Below are 21,349 nucleotides of genomic sequence, written 5' to 3' on the forward strand. Positions count from 1 at the left end.
CTGTCCTACTGTCCATGTCGGCCCTTTCAGCCAGTCACTCTGAAGAGTTTGCTCCCCATTACATTACTGAAGAGGCTTTCAGGTCCTGGTCCTGTGCCTGTGTGTGTGTGAAAGAGAGCAAGAAAGTGTGTGCATCTGCATGACTGGGTCTGTATGGGGATCAGTTTGTAGCCTGTAAGAGTGTGTTATTACACTTATTGCACAGGGACCTCCCCTCACAAAAGCGTGTGCGCGAGTGTGTGTGTGTGTGTGTGTGTCTGTCTATGACTACACACATCACACACACACTTTACTAAAAGCCATCTCTTAATGGCAGTGAAATCCCCTGGACGGAGAGATAGAGGGATTGAGATAGAGGGAGTGTTGGGCGGCTGGTAGGATTAGAGAAGGGCAGAGCAGTACTCAGATCAGAGGACCAGAGACAGGCCTGAAACCCTGCAGTGACAAGCACTCAGATCCCACCAGCTCCAATCCCCTGACCCAACACGGCAGTTCACGCTCACACGGCCGGGGACGAGAGGAGCAACGCAGATCCATTCAAATGGATAACGGATCAGCAACCCATTAGAGGTGTGATCAGCAAGTATATGCAGACATGATGATATCGATGCTATCATTCAGTCACCGCTCTGCAACGCAATGGGGTTATTTCATACCTTTCAATCTAAGATTAAGTCGAAAGCAGACTACTGCTAATATCGGCAACTCTCTGAATATGTAAGCCTACTTAACTGTCCATATACAAAAAGAACATCTTGGGATGCAGAGCATTTGAGTAATTTTAGCCAGTATTTTTTTATCAGTTCAATTGATTCATATTTTCAGTTCAATTGATTCATGTGATCATGATCTTCAATGAGGATTACTACCAGTTAAAGTGTAAAGAGCTGGTACAAAAGCCTGCGCAAACTGCAGGACAGTAGTGGCTCACGTGTGATCTAGCATGTGAAAAGGCATTGAGCCTGTGTCAAAAGCAAGAAGAACACAGTGACTTGAACCTCAAACAGCAGCTTTGACAAATACAAAGGACATTCTCAAATAAGACAAGTGACAACGCTTGATTTAAAAATTAAATTTCTTTCAAAAGAACTGAAGCCCATCAAATCTCAACCAACTTCAATTTTGCCAATTCTTCTCTTCGCAGTCACACAGCCAGCCTGCTACAGCAGTTTCCTCTGCAGAGCTACAGTTACCACAAGTCTTAGAAAACATGCTTGATTTTTAAGGTACTTTTGCATTCAAACTTTTTATTTTGGTAAAATCATACAATAATCGCACAGCTGAGTCTTTCCCATGCAGTGCATTAGCCTATAAGCTAGTACAGAAAGCAAAGTCTACATCTAACGAGTTCTGGGCTTCTCTGAGGGGCATAGAGCAGGTCTGGGGCCTAGTTCAACCCATCTGCACTGTGCGAATGCTGTGGGAGTCACTGTTGCAACCGAGACGTGCTCTATACCTCCGAGAGAAATTGCCAGAGGTGCCATATATGCAAATGCAACAATAGAGAATAAACCACATGTTTGTTTTTTTTAAGATTGCCATGTGCCAGACATTCACTGGAAAAAAATAAATCAGGTCAAATTAGAGTAAAGAATCATACACAATGCACACAATTGGAGAATCCGAACACTTCTGCACTGATACGTTTAAGAAATTGTTTGCTTTTTTGACAACTTTTTTCCAAACCTTGGCATGTTTGTTTAATTCCATTTCGAATTTTTGATGGCCAATTGGGTATCTAATAGTTATCATTGGCCCTTAGGCCTCGAAACAGCTGCGGATATTATTGACCGAGTCCAATATGTCTTAAACATTAAAAAGCTCACACTACCCCGAAATATATAAATTTCACGCATACAGGTGACATTCAACATTCAAGTGCCAGTGTTTTTGTACTGTCTTTTGGTCAAGTTTCTTGAAACTTTCAAAGAATCACTTTGAGGCTTACAAAAATAAATATTTCTCAAAAATGCTTAATAAATTACACAAAACTAGCAGCAAAAGTAGAATCTAGAAATCTGTGTGCAAATGGCTAAATTCCCCAACTGCTAAATCCCCTGGTCCCAAATAAATCCTGGTTGAACGTTGAGAACCCTTCCCCTTTGTAAACAAGCTGCGTTTTTCCACAATCTCCTCACACACAATATTTGGAAGCTTAAGGACACGTATTCAAGACATTTATATAAAACTCTAGATGTGCAATAAAATAACTTTTGTAAAACTCGATGGGCACGACATACAAGGGCCTACACACCTAACTCAAGTAGCACCATTCAATCTTAAGTTCACAACACTGTCAGTGCATCCGCTTTAACTTTATCAATTTTTTAAAAAGTTTTCAAGGCACAACACGCATGAGAAGAAAAAAGAGCACTTATGAGGTTAAATGCCCTATCCCTCCTCCTCTCGTTGGCTGGTCCTCTGGTCTGGCTTTGATAAGCCAGAGCTATTATACACATTTATGCAGATGAACTCCCAGAGGAGTTGACAGTACTTATGTACCACAAGGAAGGGTAAACTCCCCTGTCTTTGGCCACCTCCACAGCTACAGTACAGAGCAATGGAAACCAAAGCCACGGACTACAATGGTGGTGCACTGAAAACTGCGCCCCAGACCTGACCCCAGTGGCCAGAGTGCTGCCCTGCCCTGCCCTTGCTTAGACTGGTAAACCTCAGTGATCATTCTAATGCCTCTGTCTCTGAAAGATGAGCCATGCCTCCAACGCAGCTTGAAAAGAGAAAACGTTTGTAATTAAGTTAAGCCTGCGACTCGTTCATTTGTCTTATATCTCCTTGACCAAAAAACAAAACACTAGCATGCGTAGAATAACGGCTGGACCTCGCAGTTAACGGTATTACGGTAAACGTTAACGCCACGCCACGCTTTGCCCCCCCCCTCCCCCCGATGCTGTGGTTCTTATGCAGCCATTTTGAACTTCACTTTCAAGATGGCGGGCATTTTTTGTTTTGATACATATTTGTAAAGAAACATTTCACTCAAATCAAAAAACTGAGTCAGTTCCGTCAATCATGCGCGCACCCGCTCTAAAATGTTTCAAGTAAAAATAAACCAACAAAAAACACCGCCCACTTATGTAGCTAGCACGTGGTAACTTACTAGCTGCCGTAACACTGTCAAGTCAATTCAAAGATGTGGAGTAACAAGTTCCAGCATTGAGTGTTTATGCTGTTATACCCCAGTGTGTGTTAGCACTGAGATGAACAACTCTCCGTGTTAATTAAGATCACAACTGGAATGGCTTTTTTGAACACTACCATATCCATAATAGCGGAGCCTATCCAGGATAGAGTGAGCGAAAAAAGAAAAAAGTAATCGAACTCTTCGTCCCTTAAGATCAGAATACAGTTGCCACACTAGGAGTAGACCCAGTGGAATAGGACGCTATAGTGATGGCTCCATTAGCTGTTTGACTCGGGCCTGTAGAAAAGGCTTCATGATGTCCCTGCAACAATTTTGAAGTTCAAATGGAATCATGACTCGATGGAGCCACAACACCATGGTTTTGCCAAGGTTTGATTAAGTACAAGCTTATTTTTTCTATGCTTTTCACCAAATAAAAAAATAACAATAACAATTTAGAGCTCTTGGCCAAGTTCGTTTGGTGAAATGACAACAGATTTCCTGCCTAAATTCAAAAGGCACAGTACATTAACATACAAATGATCCTCAGGTTATTCATTTAGTTAGTTTACTTGTTTTTTTTGTTTTGTTTTTTACAAATAAAGAAAATGTTTTGCTGTTTTGAACAACGAAAGTCCAAGTTGCTATCAGACAATACATGCCAGCATCCATGCCCACACTATCTAAAAGGTGAGCGACTCTCTGCTTTCTCCAGTGGATCGCGCTGGCTGGTTTCTTCCTTCGCGACGTGGCGCACTGCGCTCCGTTTGAGAGAGGCGAAGGGCAGAGAATCAGAGTTGGTAATGTACTGTGTGTCAGTGAAGCTACACAGGGGGAGTATTATGGTCTGGCTAAAGTTCACATGTGGTTTCCGTGGGAATGGGTTGGCATGGCAACCATTGATATGGTAACTAGTTGCCCCACCAGTCGGTACCGCTGCCGGAGTGGCTGTAGTTTCCTCCGTAGCCATCGTTGCTGTAGAAGTTGCCACCGAAGCCACCACCTGGGAAGGACAGGGTCATTGGTCAGAGTTCAAATAATAGCTCGAGTGAAAAAAAAGTCAGAAACCCTTACCCACTGCGTGCCAAACACACACACACAACTCCAAATCAGCTATGTACAGAACATGAGATGTGACAGATGGATCTCACCTCCACCGCCGAAGCCACGGTTTCCTCCTCCATGGCCACCTGAAGTGCCGCGTCCGCCGCCACGTCCACCGCCCCCACCGAAGCTGCTGGCACCGCCGGGCGTCTGGCGGTAGTCCCTCGCTCCGAACCCAGAAGAAGAGAACCTATAGAACGGAACGTGTTGGACATCATTCACTGGTGACTGTGGACCCAGCTGTGTGGGTGTATGCGGAGTGTCTGTACAGAATTACTGTCTGTGCTCAATGTCTGTATTTTAGTCAAGTATGTGGTGTAGCTCTTGGTTGCTGGTGTGTGTGTGTACCTCTTAGAGCGTCCACGTGTGGTGCTCTTGTGCTGGTGCTCGTAGGCCAGACTCTCCAGCCAGGAGGGTACCTCCTGCTTGGCTTCCACCAGGATATCCAGAAGATCTTTGGTAATGTTGCTGTTCTTGTCGTTAAAGAACGACGTGGCCAGACCTACACACAAGCATACATACATACAGGCTTTAGCTATGTGGCTAAATATTTATAGCTCCATTTCCCAGCTCAAGCTCTACAACTCCAAGTTCAACTAGCCCCTGGTCTACGCTGGTCTTTGGTTCAAACCTGTACCGGTGTTGATGACCCCTGCTGTAAAGGCTTCTGGGTGAAAAACAACGGCTTGTTTATCATTTAGTTTAATGAGTGTGAAATGCTCCCACGCTTACCCAGGTTTCCTACACGTCCCGTACGGCCGATACGGTGGACATACTCTTCTATGTCGCTGGGCAGGTCAAAGTTGATGACGTGTTTGACGTTGGAGATGTCCAGACCTCGGGCAGCCACCTGCAGCAGAGAGAAACCACCGTCTCAATGAACTTCAAGGCCAGACAAGGTGAGACTAATGATGTCATTACTGCAGAGTGTGTGCGTGGGCGTGTGTGCACGCACCGCTGTGGCCACCAGGATGGGGCAGCGTCCGGAACGGAACTGGTGCAGCGCCTCCTCTCGGTCTCTCTGGGAACGGTCTCCATGGATACTGGTGCAGGCATAGCCCTCGCGGTACAGGAAGTCCTCCAGAGAGTCAGCTCCCTTCTTTGTCTCAACAAAGACCAGTGTCAGAGAGTCCTTACCTAGAAAGAGAGAGAGGGGAGGGGAGAGAGAGAACGAGAGAGGGATAAAGAGATCTTGAGACCTAAGCACACAGGGAATAGCAGTAGACAGACAAGAATGAGGGAGCCATGGGAGCAGGAACTTAAAATGGCACAGCACTTTAAGGCAGTATGCTGTGCGACCTCATTAACCATGAGAAAATAAACTAAATGGCAACTGAAGATGGAGCCCAGAGGTGCATAAGCAGCTGACAACCATTAAGTAAAATCTGTTTTATTATGCGTTTACAGCATTATGCCTGTTCATGTTTAGAACTACTCAATCGTCCAAATACTTGGCCATTGGGCACACACTTTGCATTAATGGCTGTCAGAGCAAATTAAAGCTCAAGAGTGAAACTGGATGGAGAGGTGGGTGGGTGGGTGGGTGGGTTGGGGGTGCAGACAGGGCCATGAGGTAGCCTAACACCCCTGCATCTTCTCGATGCCACCATTCTCACACCCAATCCCATAAGGGCCTGTAGACCCAACCCTGGGCATTTGGTCTAGTTTTGGAAGGGTTGGACGGGTATAACCGACAGCTCTACCTTGCCGTCTAACAGGCAAGGGGGAAGCCTTTTTCACAATCACGGCTTGTATACATCCGATTCTTTTAGATCTCCAAAAGCCTAGGGGGTCAGGGCTAAGGGCTGAGATTGAGTAAGTGGCAGGTTGGCCATGTTAGGGTTTGGGTGATGTTGCCATGGCAACATGAAGCAGTGAGGATACACATTTACATGCTTTCCCCTCTCCGGGCCTGGTCATCATGGTGATGGGAGATGAGTGCTTGCTTTGGCCAAGCTGCCTGCGACATCTATTTGTTTAATTTTAAATGGCGACTAGTAGCCAGGGAAACATCACGGCAATACGTCGACGTTTCATTTCTGGTTAGCAATGGCCAATACAATTGGTTGGGGAAAAGTGGGTTGTTCGGTGATGCACTCAATACTAAAATGAGAGAGAAGTGAATACACAGGGCTTGTATTCTGTTTGTCATGGACAAGACCCGAACCTCTGATTTAAGTCCTCCTGACAGTTGACCAAAGGAAACTGGAGCTCAGTTTCCAAAGGCAACAACCCAAATTTGTCCACATTGACTCACTACACAGGCAGATGGTGTTGTATGTGTGTTGCTGTTGAACATCGTCCCAGACAGCAACTCTAAGCCAAAGCGTCTATTTTCACCAGAAGGGGAAATACTTTAAATGCAAGACCAGCTTTGTTCCATTTAGGAAAACCTCAGTAGAGGATAGCAAGGACTGCTGCTGCTCCTAAGCTCCGGTCAGGAATGAGAGAGGGGAAGGTCGGCCAGGGAGGAGGGAAGAGAGGGGGGGGATGAGGAGTGGGATGTGATGTTTCCAGCTGGTGGGTCAGACAGGTATTATTCATACTCACCGGGTTTCTCTGGAGTCTCTGCCACAATTTCCTGAACATCATTCGGAATGACTAGATAAATACAGACCGCCCAGTAAACGCAAGGCCGTACACAACAGTTAGCAGATGTGGGTGGTAGTAGAACATTAGTAGTGGATGAGTCCCCATAAAGTCCCCATAAAGTAAAACGCTTTGAGCACATGGGAATCAACTCAATTAAAAATGTAACCCATTATTTATTATTGGTTTACCAAAATACTCCAATGTTTTTACATTTTACCATTTAGCAGATGCTTTTATCCAAAGTAGTGTTGTTCCGATACCATTTTTTGATCCCGATACCGATACCGATACCTGACCGTGCAGTACTTGCCGATACCGAGTACCGATCCGATACCACGGCGTTTGAAAAAACAAAACAAAAAAACATGTTTTTTGAGCCGCATACTCACCTCGATGTAAAATTATTGCTAACACTTAGTCTGGCACTGCTCAAAACCTTTGTAAAACTCGTAGGGCCGGTTTCAGAGACAAGGCTTAAGCCTAGTCCTGGACTAAATCACACTTTCAATGTAAAATCTCCATTGAAGATGTGTTTTAGTCTAGGATTAGGCTTAAGCCTTGTCTGTGAAACCGGCCCGTAAAGTTTTTGTAAAACTTAAGTAAAAAAAAATTAATAATAATAATAAACTTACGTTTTTGTAAAGTACTCGCCGATACCGATACCAGCATTTTTGTGCGTATCGGTGGCCATGCCGATACTAGTATCGGTATCGGAACAACACTAATCCAAAGTATTACAGATTACAGGGACAGTCTCCCTGGAGTAACTTAGGGCTAAGTGCCTTACTCAAGTGGTGGTGTTCCTAGGTGAAATTTGAACTCATGACCTTCTAATCACCAGTCCAACTCACTCCTCAACTGCCTAGGCCACCACTAACCCTACAGTGTCTGTAATAAGGGTGAGGGTTCCTTGGTAACGAGGATACACCATAGTGTTACACTGCCTTCTCTCTCCTTCTATACTGGCTGCGCATAAGTAGCACACTAGCTAGCACAGGGGGCGGGGGAAGTACTCTAACAAACACTCACTATCCTCAATGAGAAGATTCTGTATCATTTCATAGATATAGTATCATTGGTTTAATTACAGTTATAGTACTGTGTTACTGAATTTGCATGTGTGTGTTCCTTACCTGTAGCATTGAGCAGATCCAGGAGGAAGGACCTCTTGTCGCCATCCTCAACCCACACCACCTTCTGGGTGATGTTTTCAGAGGTGGAGCCAACACGGCCTACCGCTAGGAAAATATAGTCTTCCAGGAAATCACGAGCCAAGATCTACAAAAACAAGAAAGGTCACATTTTGCACTCTAGCTTTTTCCACAATCAATGTGGTGTGGGCAGGTGTGAGTGTGTGTACCTGGATCTCCTTGGGGAAGGTAGCGCTGAACATCATAGTCTGGCGGACGCCTTTGGGGGGCATGGTGTCCTGCTCCACGATGCGTCTGATCTGGGGCTCGAAACCCATGTCCAACATACGGTCAGCCTCATCCAGCACCAAGTAGCTACAGGACACAACACATACACCTCACTTAGCTATATAGGGCTGGGGGCCTTTACCGGGGGTAGTGGTGGCCGAGTGGATAGTGAGTTGGACTGGTGTTCAGAAGGATCATGAGTTCAAATCCCACCAGGGAATACCACCACTAGGTGTGCCCTTGAGTAAGGCACTTAGCCATAAATTACTCCAGGGAGACTGTCCCTGTAATCTCCAATTGTAAGTCGTGTAAAAGCATCTGCTAAATGATTAAAACGTAAACTTACCAGTTACCATTGCTCAGTACTAAGAAAGCAAGAATTATAAATACCCCCACATTTCAATAACTGGATGCAGCATTACTCATCTGCAGAAACATTAGCCTGAGCCAACCAACTTATCGGCCACATGCGTTAGCGCCTCTACTCACTTGCAGTAGTCCAGGCCGATCTTGCCCCTCTCCATCATGTCCACTAGGCGTCCGGGCGTGGCCACCAGCAGATGGCAGCCTCGCTCCAGGTCTCTGATCTGCTGCCCGATGTCTGCCCCTCCGTACACCACGCAGGGACGCACCTTGGAGCGGTACGCAAACTACAGGAGGGGGCAAATACAGAGATCCAAGGTTGAGTGTCTCACTCTTTGTGTGATGGGAACAAAGCATAGCAGCATTAGCGAGCAAGAACTTGAAGCAAGCCGAGCAAGTCAACCTCTTAATCATGTCCTTAGCTACGAGAAAATACCGCTGCAGGTATTACAAAACACATGAGGCCAGCCTGTATGGGCTTGTCACTACCTTTCTGGCCTCTTCGTAGATCTGCAGGGCCAGTTCTCTGGTGGGAGCCAGGACCAGAGAGAGGGGGAACTGCTTACGACGGCCATATTTACCATTGTCCTGAAGGGGGAAATGAGACAGGAAGACAACTTTTACAACTCGTCAAGATGACGTAAGAAGTAGTGTGGGGGGGGGGGGGTGTATGGTGTACGTATGTGGGTTCAGAGAGGGTTGAAGGAACACCCAACTCCTGGTCTGGAGTGTGGGTGTGTGTGTTGGTGGTGTGGGTGTTTGTTCAGTACCTGTCCTCCATTCTTGCCTGACGAAGTATCTCCAGGCCCCAGTGTGTAGATCTGACTCAGCACGGGCAGCAGGAAGGCTGCGGTCTTGCCAGAGCCTTAGAGGGAAGACAAACACACACTTTTGTAAGTCATACAAAGAGGTGATCCCAAGCAGAGCAGGTCACATTAGATCCAGATGCATGCAATATTATTCTGTACATAATTTTTACCAGTTTGCGCGCAAGCCATGAGGTCTCTCTTAGACTTTATGATGGGGATTGCGTATTTCTGGACCGGGGTGGGCCGTGTGTAGCGAGTCAAAGCAATGTTTCCCATAATGATCTCCCCCATGTCCACGTCATGGAACTGAAACACAAACAAAGCCATTATAAATATGAGGCGTGTTATTATTACAAACGGACATGTTTGAGTCCTGTATAAGGATCAAAATCCCCAGGAAAAGTTATTCCTTTATAAACCCCAATGCCGCTAATCTGAAGGCATGGGATGGTTGTAAGCGATATGGTGAAAACTCCACCAAGCTTTTCTAATTCCATTTAGACCTTCAGTAAAGGCCACGGTATAGGGGTTTAACTTCCTACAGGACACAACAGTAGACAGCCTTACACTCTCGATGTGGGGAGGGCAGTTGGCTCCGGTGGCCTCCACAGGAATGTCGTCATAATTATCAAAGTTAATCCCTGTGTTGCCGCTAGAGAACAGCTCACTAGAGGAGAGAGAGAAGAGGGGTTTGGGTTAGCGAAGAGAACCCAAACGGTAGATTGGTGAGGAGATCCAGGATGAAGCGTTAAGAGAGGAGACTCACTTTTCCAGGCGCTCGTTAGAGGGTGTGGGTTTGGACCAATCGTCTTCCTCTCTGGAGTCCTCTGACCAACGGCTGTTTCCTCCACCGCCGAAACCGCCACGCTCATATCTACCACACGCACGGTTTAACACAGCTATTACTCGATACACAGCTTCAGAAAATGTGGTTTAACACACACATGTAACACATCAACAGACGTCACCCACCTTCCTCTGGAGCCTGATCCGCCACGGTCGTTGAAGAAGGCAGACTTGCCCCGCCCCCCGAAGCTGTTGTAGGCTGCGTCCTTGGGAGCACCGCCCCAGCCGCTGACGGTGCCGACGCTGCCGCCGCCGCCGCCACCACCACCACCGCCACCGCCGTCACCACCGAACCCTGGGGAGGAGCAGAGGGGCGATTGGAGAACGGTAGGACGGCAGGATGCCTAGTTTCCCCTCACATCAACCATGCTGTGGTGTTCTTACCAATACACAGATTTGATGGGTATTCGTTTCCAATTTACACTATTTAATCCAACCATTTTCTTTTGAATATCTATATGTGTGGTTACGAAATGTCTACCTCTGCCGATTTTACCTCTGTTAGTATTACATCCATCTTGTAGTATTAGTCGTCATTTAAAACAATCTTAAAGGAATTGGAAGCTAAATTTAGACTGACACTGTTACTTTTTTTGTAGTAACTACTAGGAGTGTGCCGAACTCGTACGTGTATCCCTTAATTAGCACTTGATACTTGGAATCATATTGAACTCGCGATCGGACAACCGGGAGTGCGATTTTAATGCCAAAATGACGGGGCGAGTGGTTTAGAATGTCATTGAGCAGCACAAGTCAGACAGGTGCTTGCATATTGCCTGTAACCATCCCTCCTCACAAATTGTTCCTTCCAGCCATTTCATGCACGAGTCATGGGAGTAGGATGGAATCATGGCAGTATTCATCACGCACATCTCCCATTTGTTAACAGATCGATAAACTGGCCAATGGTGTAATCATTTTTGAGAGACAGGAAGAAAGGAATCCCCCTCCAATAACATCTCAAAATGATCCGAGTGATGAACGTATCTGTAAAACGCCCAAAATCCGCAGAGTACTTGTTTCGTCCGAGTAACCGGCACACCCCTAGTAACTAGGCTACTAGTATTCAGATTAAACAAATAATCAATCAATCAGACTATAGCACAGTAGGTTTCCCCACCTGCGTTATGCATTGGCTGATTAAACGAGCCTCCGCCCCTGTTACCACGGTAGACGCCGCCCCCACCTCTATCATTGCGAGGGGGTCCTCGCCCACCGAAGCCGCCATTCATGCGGTTGTCATTGAAACCATTCACGAATCCGTTGCCTCGTCCGCCATCCCATCCAGGAGAGTCTTCGTGGTGAGAAGAGGGGCATGAAAAGAGGAAAGTGGTATGAGGAAAAGAGGTGTAGAGATTTATACTATGGGGCTGGTTGTCTTGGTCAGTGAATATGGGGATGGATAGTAAGTTCAGGGCCGATGTGCTTCAAATATCACTATTTGATGTCTGATATTGTTCTCTTACAGAAAGTACTAGGCAAGTATGCTTAAAACGAACTATGTAGATAGAAGTGCAGTTTCCAGTATCTACTGGTGAAAACGTGTTTCTGTTTCAGAAGACTATCCACAACACCAGCCAAACACTTCACGTCATTTTGCTCACCCTGGCATGTTTACACCTACTTCATTTTGTACATACACCAACCTGTATGGACATTTTACTACCGGGCCTACACCGCCCGTTGTCAATCAATCCTTTGTTTATACAGGCCTCAAATTGTCATTCCAATTGATGCTTGTTAAGAAAATAATCAAGACTCAATGATTGCATTGTTAAAGGAATCCTAAATAAACTCCTACACAACGGCACGTAATGGACAGCTAGATCGAGGGGGGCACCAAGGTAGAAACTCTTCCCAACCATCCCAACCTCAAGAGCTAACAACTTTATTTAGCTTATGTAACGAGGGCTTCTCTTTCCCACACTCCACATGCCGTTCCCCTGCCTCTGAGGGACATTTACCACAACAACCTGCCCAGCCCAGCACACTGGCTGTGTCATCGTCCCCATCGGTGGCCACACTGCTATCAGTGGAGGCGGGGGGGGGGGCTAGGAGGGACAGTGTACAGTTAGTGTCACCAGATTGAGGCTAGGCTTACCTAGGCCTGAGTCAGAGGTGACAGATGGCCCCAACCCACCGATCTACGGTCAGATTTGATCTTCTGATAGAGGTTTGGGTAGGGAGGGTTGACCCTAGATCTGTGGTAGAGATCTCTAACCTAAACCGATGGGCAGAGCTCCTTCAGTGCCAACCCCCCCCCCCACACACACACACACAGCTGTGTATACAGTCACACACAAACAGTACCAGCTAACAGCCATAGACCAGGCCAAACGGCTCATACCCCGGGTCACTGTGCAAACAGAGCTAGCCACATCATGCAGGATGAAAGGCTACTATTCAGGTAGGCAGCACTAAGGAACTTGCCTATAATGACTGCATCAAAAAACTGTCTCATCTTAGACTATAGGCAAGAAGTCCAGAAATACTTGGCTCATTTAGCCATCCAGTAATGCAAACTGGGCTTTAGGCCAAACATAAGAGGCTTGTGACTCACATCGAAGCAGGTTAGCATAGCCTGGGTCATATGATCCATCTGAGGTGTAGCCCTATTCAACTTCTCATATTTATCAGGAATCTTGTGAACAAAGCAGAGAGGCTTGTATAGTTCATATCGGTAGGCATAACACTGAGAATTATTAACTGAAACGTACAAGACATTAGACTTAATGGCCCAATTAAATTTAGCACAAACAGTCTGCATACTTTTTTCTTTTTGGGGGGGTGGACTATTTCTGGACAGTGGAGTTAGTGCACAGCACACCGAATGCAGTAGTCAGAATACAGAAAACATCTATCACTAGAGGCCTACACAACACCACACAGTCTGATATCACAACACAAGGCAGCACACTGCCATGTTTTTACATCACAGCAAGTCTATTGCCAATTTTGACTCCATTTCCGTTCCACCCACTGAAGTCCATCATCAGCCTACGACTCTGCAATCAGTGTCAACTAGCTGCAGGTGGTATTCAAAGGTACCCCTGTATTCTGCACAATGCCAATATTTCTTATTCATGGGTGTGCACAATTTAAGACCACTTTTGAGATACGAAACCACATGAAAAAGTAGCAGCCATCTCATATTACTAGACAATGACAAGTCTAGTAATAGCCTAGTTCCATCATGATGAGGATTTGACTTCAAGAACAGCTTGTCGGACAGAAGTGAGCCTTCTGTCCGATCTTCTTGGAGTTTTTGCACAGAGGTGCAAAATCCAAGACTAGCTTCTGAGCTAGTTTAACAGGCTCCACTCCCTGCTTTAACTCATCATTGTAGGAATGCGACCAGAATGAATGAACGGTCTTTATTGTCATTAATACATGGGTATGTATACTGGACACCAGAGGCAATTTTAAATGCTAGGAGTTTCAAACTTCAGATATCCAGCTTCACTGGCATTATTAACACAGCCACACTAGTGATGCAGAGCAACATCTTCAACACCAAGAAAGCATGCATCACAGGCATGCATCACAGGCAAGCAACTACAGTGCAAGCTTTGACACCACAGTCACATTTCAAATGGCTCTCAAGTAAGGACCATTACAAAGCATTGATGCAGTGACCAAGGCCTGGCTTTAGATGCTGTGTTCTGCAGTCAAACTGGGTCAACTCAGCCAGCGAGTAAGTGGCATGGCGTGCAGGTACATCCAGGTATACCACATCTGCCTGGCCAGCCCCCACTGTAGGCATGGTAAAAGGCAAGCTCCTGAGAGGCCAGTCTTGGGTAACCTAAGCAAAAGTACAGGGGAAGTAGGCTATAAAAAAAACTGAGACTCTCCCATGGCAATTGGCTGGTGCAATAAGAGTACCGGTAGTTTGACTTGACACTAAGAGTTACCGGTCCTACAGTCATCCCATCCAGGAGTATAGCTATTTCTGTAGCTCTGGTTGTGCTCTGGCTGCCATGTTTGGGGGGGATACTGCTTAAGAGAAACTTTAGGGACATTACATATATGTAAATATAGTGGAGCTTAAGACAATACTCTAAAGGCACACACACACAAAACATTGTTAAAAATGCAAGATTGCAGCCTTGATAAGATGTTAAAATGGACTGAAAAGTCATCAAAAAGGGAGAAAAAAAGCCCATTGTTGGTGATATCAAATCTCCTGTTCCTTTACTCCAAATGAATAATTAATCATGTGAGAAGTGGGTGTTGAAGTGTTTCACAAACTGGGTCCCTTCACATTGGCTTTGCTAGTGTGGAAATGGCTATTTCATGCATCTGGGAAAGCATGTTGCCCTCAGCGGAAACAGACAGAAGGGACTTACAGAGGTTTACTGGTGCCACTGAATAACCGCCCTGTCTACCAGAGGAATAAGCATTTCCTGCGGTGGAATAAGAAAACAAACGAAAAGTAAGTCAAATATGTGAAATGAAACTCATCAAGACAAATTCATTGCCATGTTCAATGAGATGTTGAATCGGGAATCATTGGCTTTGACTGAAGATTTTATTCTTACAGAGAGATTTTGTTGCATAATGACCTGCAGGCAATATGGCATTTACTAGCAGACACCTTTATCCAAGGCCACTTTCAAAAAATACATTTGTCTAAGTGAGTTGTCTATCCATCAGTCATCATAAGAAAAATAAATCTATGCTAGGACCAGGGGCCATTGGCAGTCACAATGCTAGACAAAACAATACTACCAACACAGTGATTCTAACAAGATTAAATTAACTTAATTAGTCTAGAGAACATACTCCTCTACTCATTCCAAATGTAGTTAGTTTAGAAGCCCTTATGAGGTAGATCAGGCATTCATCAATGAATTATTGTGTGAATTGAACCACAACCAAAGAACTATTTTCAATTCACAAAAGCCAATTTCCATTCAGTAGTGGCCAAATGACTGTCTGCTATTCTTTAAGAGTACACTGCTCCCCTCACCCTATTCGGGCGATTGCTAGTGCAGTCCGCTGTTTCATAACTACTTGTCACTTGTTAAAACCATACCCTGGCCACAAGGATACAAATAGAAGAAACCTCAAATCCACCTACCACCCAGAGGAGAGTCCAATTCCATTTGCTCCTTAATGGAACAATGTAGGACACTTAGGAAACAAACATAATGGCAGATGTTTCTGTTTGTATGTGTTCCTCACACATGCTCTAAACAAGGGGTATGTAACTCCAGTCCTAGAGAGCCAATGTAACCTACATGTGTTCCAGCTCATTGACTGGTTGTTTAATTCAGTGGTACCCATTTTTTCATAAGATGTGAAATTGGGGGTTGGGGCACCAGATGAAAAAGCTTGGGAACCCCTGGTTTAATTTGTAAAAAAAAAAAATGAGAAAAGGTTAACACAGCAGGTTGTCCTAGCTCATTGAGGCCTTTGAGTTTTACATTTTCCCCTCTTATGATTGAAATCCAATTATCCTCATTGATAAGACAAATTTGACACATTTTTGTCAAATACCGTGTATAAAAGAACAGCTAGAACATTGTGGAATATATCAATACCACAGAATTATATTGTTGTACAGACACGCATTAATATTGAGTAAGGAATCTTGTCAGGGCCAGGTCTCAAAAACAGCAGAGAGGCGCTGCTGAAAATGACTGCACTGAATTTCCTATCGAAATTCACTCATGATAAAGTCACAGGCTGACAGCCGACAATATTCAAATTGCAATATGAAACGGCCGTGAAAAACGCGTTTTCGGAACGGCCACGGAATGCAGCTATTGTACAATTCCTTGCATGCCTCGCTGCGTGCGAATGCGTTCTGGCAGTGAGAATAACTTATGAGAAGCCACAGTTATTATGCGTACGAGTGAAAGATGTATTTGACACGTTTAACGTTTTTTGGGTTTGTTTGTTTTTTGACACAACGGTTTTTTTGGTTTGTTTGTTTTTTGACACATAACTGTCTACAAAGTAGCCCAAATGCGAGCATACATTTATTAAATTTTTCTTGCAAATGCGCTCCTTAATTTTATTTTTCCCACACTGTAGAGTTCTGTACTGCAACCTACTAGTAGGCATTTTCAGTAACCTATGCAAGATTAGAACATTTTGCTTTTCTTTTTACATTAAACATTATTTATACATGGTGTCCCACTTAACACTTGTATTAAATTACATGATGCTACATCACAAATAATTATTTACATAAAATACAAGTTACAAACAATTACACAATATAAAATCAAGACACATGCATTCCTCAGATGACAGATCTTTTATCATCTTAAACTGACCAATAGCCACCTGAGAAACTAGTTTGAGCACATTTTGAAGGTTATTGCAGGTATTCGGGGCACAAAAACAAAATACTTTTTAATTTTAAAAACATGTGCCTTTTAAGGGACCGGTACTCAGGAAAGCATGTCTGCACAAAAGCAACAATGCTAAGTAAAATAGGAGTTAAAACTGCTTTAACGAATTGACTAATTTAGTATGGAAAATGTCAGGATGTCATACTAGATTTGCATTTCCATGTACCGTAGTATGAATTCACTGCATACTGACTGAAGTCATTTTCAGTCCCACAATTCAATGGAGCAGGTAAGGGGACGGGCAGTAGCGAAGTTTACCAAATACTGTGAACTACATGGTTGAGACACTGCATTTCATTCAGTGAGAAATGTGTTGCTTACGGCGTACATTGTTACTAAACAATATGGCCTAAACATTATGTACTACAATTAGTATGCAGTATATACTTTTAGTTATCAGTAGGCATGTGAGCATTCAGACACAGCCCATGGTTGGGGGAGCTGACCATGTCCATCAACATGCTCCTACTGATAAATTGGATTCACATACTGAATATATGTTCATTGTGATCTGACATGGGTAAAATACTTGGCGGAATGCCCTACTTTATAATTGCCAATGTAAGCCATCTTGTCAGACTCCAAATTCTACGCATTGGGGAAATTCTTGCAGTCGTCTTGGAGAGGATCAATGCTGACCACAAGTTTGAGCTATCAAAGTGGCATCCTATTTATCTGACATTAGTGCAGTTATTTAACTGTCCAGTCATATTAACACAGTCAGCAAAGCCTAACGCACGCCTGTTTTAACAACATATTATTATTTATTTGTCACTGCATCAAAAGGTCAAACAGAGACATGGCATGTCTGGGAGCTGACTGGGTGGCAGCAGTATAGAATTACTCCGTGTCAGATTGTGTTACCAAGGACTGAAGTGAAATCACTGCTGATGTCTTGTGTGTACTTTTCAAGGAGTTAAGAGAAAACACTCACCGTTTTTGGAAACCTCTCTGTTCCTCAAGTGAGGTGGAATGTAACGCCCTGGAAGAAGAGGAAAACGTGTCTTAGAGAGCTATGCATACACAATGACATATGAATCACCTGCAGGTTAAGCTAACCACTGTAGTAATGGTGTCAGCATTAGATCATTTTCTCTCAATGCGACTAACCTGGATAAAAAAATGTTTCAATACAAATGGTTTAAGGGTTAATCAAGCCAATGACATACACTACAAGTAAAGCACCTGTGCTAACACGCTTCTAGGGTTTGTGTAAGGTTGTTAGAAGCCACTTGTGGGATCCTTAGGCTCCTCTAAATCATGCAATCATGGTAAAACAATATCTTGAGAAGTGTCTGCTAAAACATGTTAATTGTAAAGAAACTAGACACATGTCTGGATTTGAAACTATCATATTGCCACTGTAATCTGCTTAAAACATCTATACAGGAATACAACACGAAACACAGAATCTCTTTACTTACTGCCAGTACCTCCACCCTGACCGTCATTCAAGTCTAGGCCAGCAAGCTGTAAAACACACGGAAGAACATTTTAAAACGACTGATCTGTATTAAGTAACTGCGTAGTATTAGTCCCTTTAGTCTCAACAGGGAATCATGCTTCTAGGAAAACAACTTAAATCAGACAGTCCTCAAGGACGTCCTACGTTTTATTAGCTCATTCTGTGCTAGCTCAATCTGGAACTCAGAGCGAGTTAAACGAAATGGGCTGATTAACGTTAACTGGCTAACTTTAGCCTGTATGTGGCTGAATGAAACGCAATTTCAATGTAGTCTTCGCCACAACTCCAGAAAGGTTAGGTAGGTAGCCAAGGTACAGGATGTCTGGCGCCACGTTTCAAGGCTCAGTCTACTTAGCTAAGTCAGACGCCGGCCGGCTAAAGCAGCTAGCACACACCATGGTAACGAGCTAGCTAACTGACTAGAACCGAGCCTGAATTAGCTAACTGACTATAACAATGCCGGGAACTCAGAAGGTTATCACATTATCAGTCAAGCCCAGTAATAACACAGTTGTCTAAGCAATCACCGTCCACAGGCCATTGATTAGTGAGACCTGTGTTGGTAACGAGCTAGCTAGCTGACTACAGTTACCTCGCTAACCACAAGATGACTATCACCGACTGCGCAATAAAGGGTCAGTCTAATTACTGGAAAGGACCGCTCCAGTATTTGAGCGCTGTCTGTTTGATACAATGTAACAAATGTCCGAGTTCAAGTTCAAGTTGTTTCCTTTCTATTGGAACATCCTGATTATTATCAGCACATTAAGAGAGATACGAATCAGTCAATAGGAAACGTAAGTACGACATGGGACGATCTCGTTCCAGGGATTAGTCAGACCCCCAGAGGCCGCAATCGATACTGAATGAGTCACGTGTATTTCTCAACAATCAAATCCAGACGTTTTTAGGCCCGATTGTTTTAGCTTTGGTTGACCAGTATATAATAATTATTTTTGATGAGAAAAGTTGTATCGAAACTGAATGTTGGGTGACAACCTGGGTCACATGCGCTACCCTGGCCTCACCACCATCACCATCATCTCACCGGCGACATGAACCTCCATTTTAACCAGGAGCCACGCAGATGGCGAAGCTATAGCTTTGACTATCTTTACAGTTCCCAAATTCATCAAAGTTCATCTGACACTTGAGTTAAACACGTGATATAACGAGGCCAACACTCACCTGCTGGTCCAGACCGTGTGGATTATCCACGACCACATGACTCATAACTAAAAGAGGAGTGTGAGCAGATTATTTCTCGAGAGAAAGGGATTTTCTTTGTTAGCACGCTAAGCTAGCTAGTTTTAATGTAGAGCACACGGAATTCGCCCGGATTCCTTCCAGTCCAGCAATCTGTAGCTTAGCTTAATTTCCTCTTGGGTCAATTAAACGAAAAGTCTTTACTGTAAGAGTAATTGTTCCTTATTGTGGTTTAACGTGGTTTATCCTAATGGAAATATCCGCTGAGTTTTATAACCGACACCTTCCGCTGAGCTTGTCCGTGGTGGAATGGTTGGAGCTGGATGCCCAGGTACCGCGAGATATGCCCCAGGTACCGCGAGATTATCACTACGACTCGGCGCTTGGTGGGCAGATCGGGAGTCGCGTTGGTTTCGATTCCCGGCTCACCATGATTGCCAAAAGAATGAATGTGGAAAAGAAAGAATGAATGTGGAAAAGAAATAATGAATGTGGAAAAGAAAGAATGAATGTGGAAAAGAATGTGGAAAACAAAGAATGAAAGTGGAAAACAAAGAATGAATGCGTAAAAGAATAAATAAATATAGAAATGTATTTCGTTATACTGTGTGTATTCATTCATTTATTTGTTCATACATTCATTTATGTATCTATATATTTATTGTTAATTTTGACAGACTTGGTCCTCCATATGCCTTCATTCTGTAACCGGACTGCTTCCTGTACTCCAGTCGAATCCATATTGATAGATACATACATAAATAGTAATGCAAGTATGTTCAGTGTTTTCAAGTGCATAACGTTGTTCGAAGTCATACTCATTTACATATTAACGCACCTTTTTAAGGGGAAGCTAATTCGAACAATAATGTTATGAAAAGGACACAAGTCCGTTACTTGTTTGATCTGAACGACCGTACAGGATATCCTCACTTGTCAGTAAAAACACACTGAGGACCCTATCAGGAGCTCTCATTCAATGTCACTTCGACTATGCCGTAACATCATGGTACTATAGAACCACAAAGGCCCATAAAACAAGACTCCAGACAGCCCAAAATAAACTGGTTAGGCTTCTGCTAGGCCTCAACCCTAGGACACATCTAACCGCTGCTCATTTTTTGAGCCTTGATTGGCTACGAGTAGTTGACAGAGTGCAGCAGCTTGCACTGGGCCTGGTCTTCAAGATACGCTACACCACAAAGACACCCAAGTACCTGTCAACATACTTCCAAAAAGTGAACAACGTCCACACATACAACACCAGAGGAAGCTCCACGAACCACGTTCAACCGCGTTGCACCACAAACAAGGGGTTAAACTCGTTTGCAAACTATGCAGTAAAAATGTGGAACGCCCTTCCTATAATCTTAAAGGAGTGCAAAACACTGCCCACCTTCAAAACCACTCTCAAAAAACATTTACAGGAGGCTGCAATCCGTAACTGGACCCTCTAAATCAAAAATCAGATTAAAAGACCCGAACTACCCACTGTACATACTTTGTGTTTTGTCCCCTGCCCCCACCTGTGGTGTATGTCCCCACCTGTCCTACCCGCTGTACATACCTGATGTTTTGTTGTATTGTTCTTCCCATGATGGATGTATTTTTATCTTGTAGATAGTAATAGTTATTTGTCTGTATTATCTTGTAGATAGTACTAGTTTTTTTTTTGTCTGTCTTACATGTAACGATGAATTGAGAATCAAGGACCCCAATTGAAATAAGCCAGTGGCTTTCTTGGGTTTTTATCCTTTTAGTTGACCTTGTATGTAATATGTACTTTCATGTACCTACTTCTGCAAATCTTCTAATAAAGTTTTCAATCAATCAATCAATCATGTTGCTTTTTTGACAGGGACCTACTGGCGATGTAGATTTCTCTTCGCTCCGCTGGGGCCCTCACCAGTAAGACCACTATTTACGGGCCAATGCCTGGTTAGATCTAATCGAACGAACGCCACTACTAACCCTATCATCTTTGGGCAGAACATCACAATGTTGCTTTTCTGCTGATACATTTCTGCTGAGAAATATTTAGC

General features: G+C 44.1%; 1 protein-coding gene across 2 annotated transcripts; it reads right to left on the reverse strand.

Moving 5' to 3' along the window:
• Window positions 1-1,057: 1,057 nt before the first annotated feature.
• Window positions 1,058-19,602, reverse strand: ddx3xa (DEAD-box helicase 3 X-linked a). 2 transcript variants are annotated; one of them, XM_080536399.1, is made up of 18 exons: window positions 19,290-19,602; window positions 18,061-18,106; window positions 17,571-17,618; window positions 10,401-10,569; window positions 10,195-10,302; window positions 9,996-10,095; window positions 9,599-9,734; window positions 9,390-9,484; window positions 9,109-9,207; window positions 8,746-8,906; window positions 8,199-8,343; window positions 7,972-8,116; window positions 6,797-6,847; window positions 5,202-5,383; window positions 4,979-5,096; window positions 4,595-4,748; window positions 4,294-4,436; window positions 1,058-4,145 (listed from the first exon to the last, which is right to left on the reverse strand). In XM_080536399.1, the coding sequence occupies exons 1-18, from the start codon at window positions 19,332-19,334 to the stop codon at window positions 4,054-4,056; spliced, it is 2,037 nt and encodes a 678-aa protein (XP_080392525.1). In that variant the 5' UTR covers window positions 19,335-19,602; the 3' UTR covers window positions 1,058-4,053. The 2 variants fall into 2 exon arrangements, with proteins under 2 accessions (XP_080392525.1, XP_080392526.1); XM_080536400.1 differs by lacking the exon at window positions 6,797-6,847.
• Between the last annotated feature and the right edge of the window lie 1,747 nt (window positions 19,603-21,349).

This window comes from Nansenia antarctica (assembly GCF_963989245.1).
Source record: "Nansenia antarctica genome assembly, chromosome: 7".
In the NCBI taxonomy this organism is placed as follows: Eukaryota; Metazoa; Chordata; class Actinopteri; order Argentiniformes; family Microstomatidae; genus Nansenia; species Nansenia antarctica.

Excerpts from the sequence above, each read along its gene's own strand:
- ddx3xa (XM_080536399.1), bottom strand. The coding sequence starts at position 19,334 with ATGAGTCATGTGGTCGTGGATAATCCACACGGTCTGGACCAGCAG. Across the intron at positions 10,096-10,194 it reads TCTAACGAGCGCCTGGAAAA|TGAGCTGTTCTCTAGCGGCA; the intron begins GTGAGTCTCCTC and ends TCTCTCCTCTAG. Across the intron at positions 5,097-5,201 it reads CCATCCTGGTGGCCACAGCG|GTGGCTGCCCGAGGTCTGGA; the intron begins GTGCGTGCACAC and ends TCTCTGCTGCAG.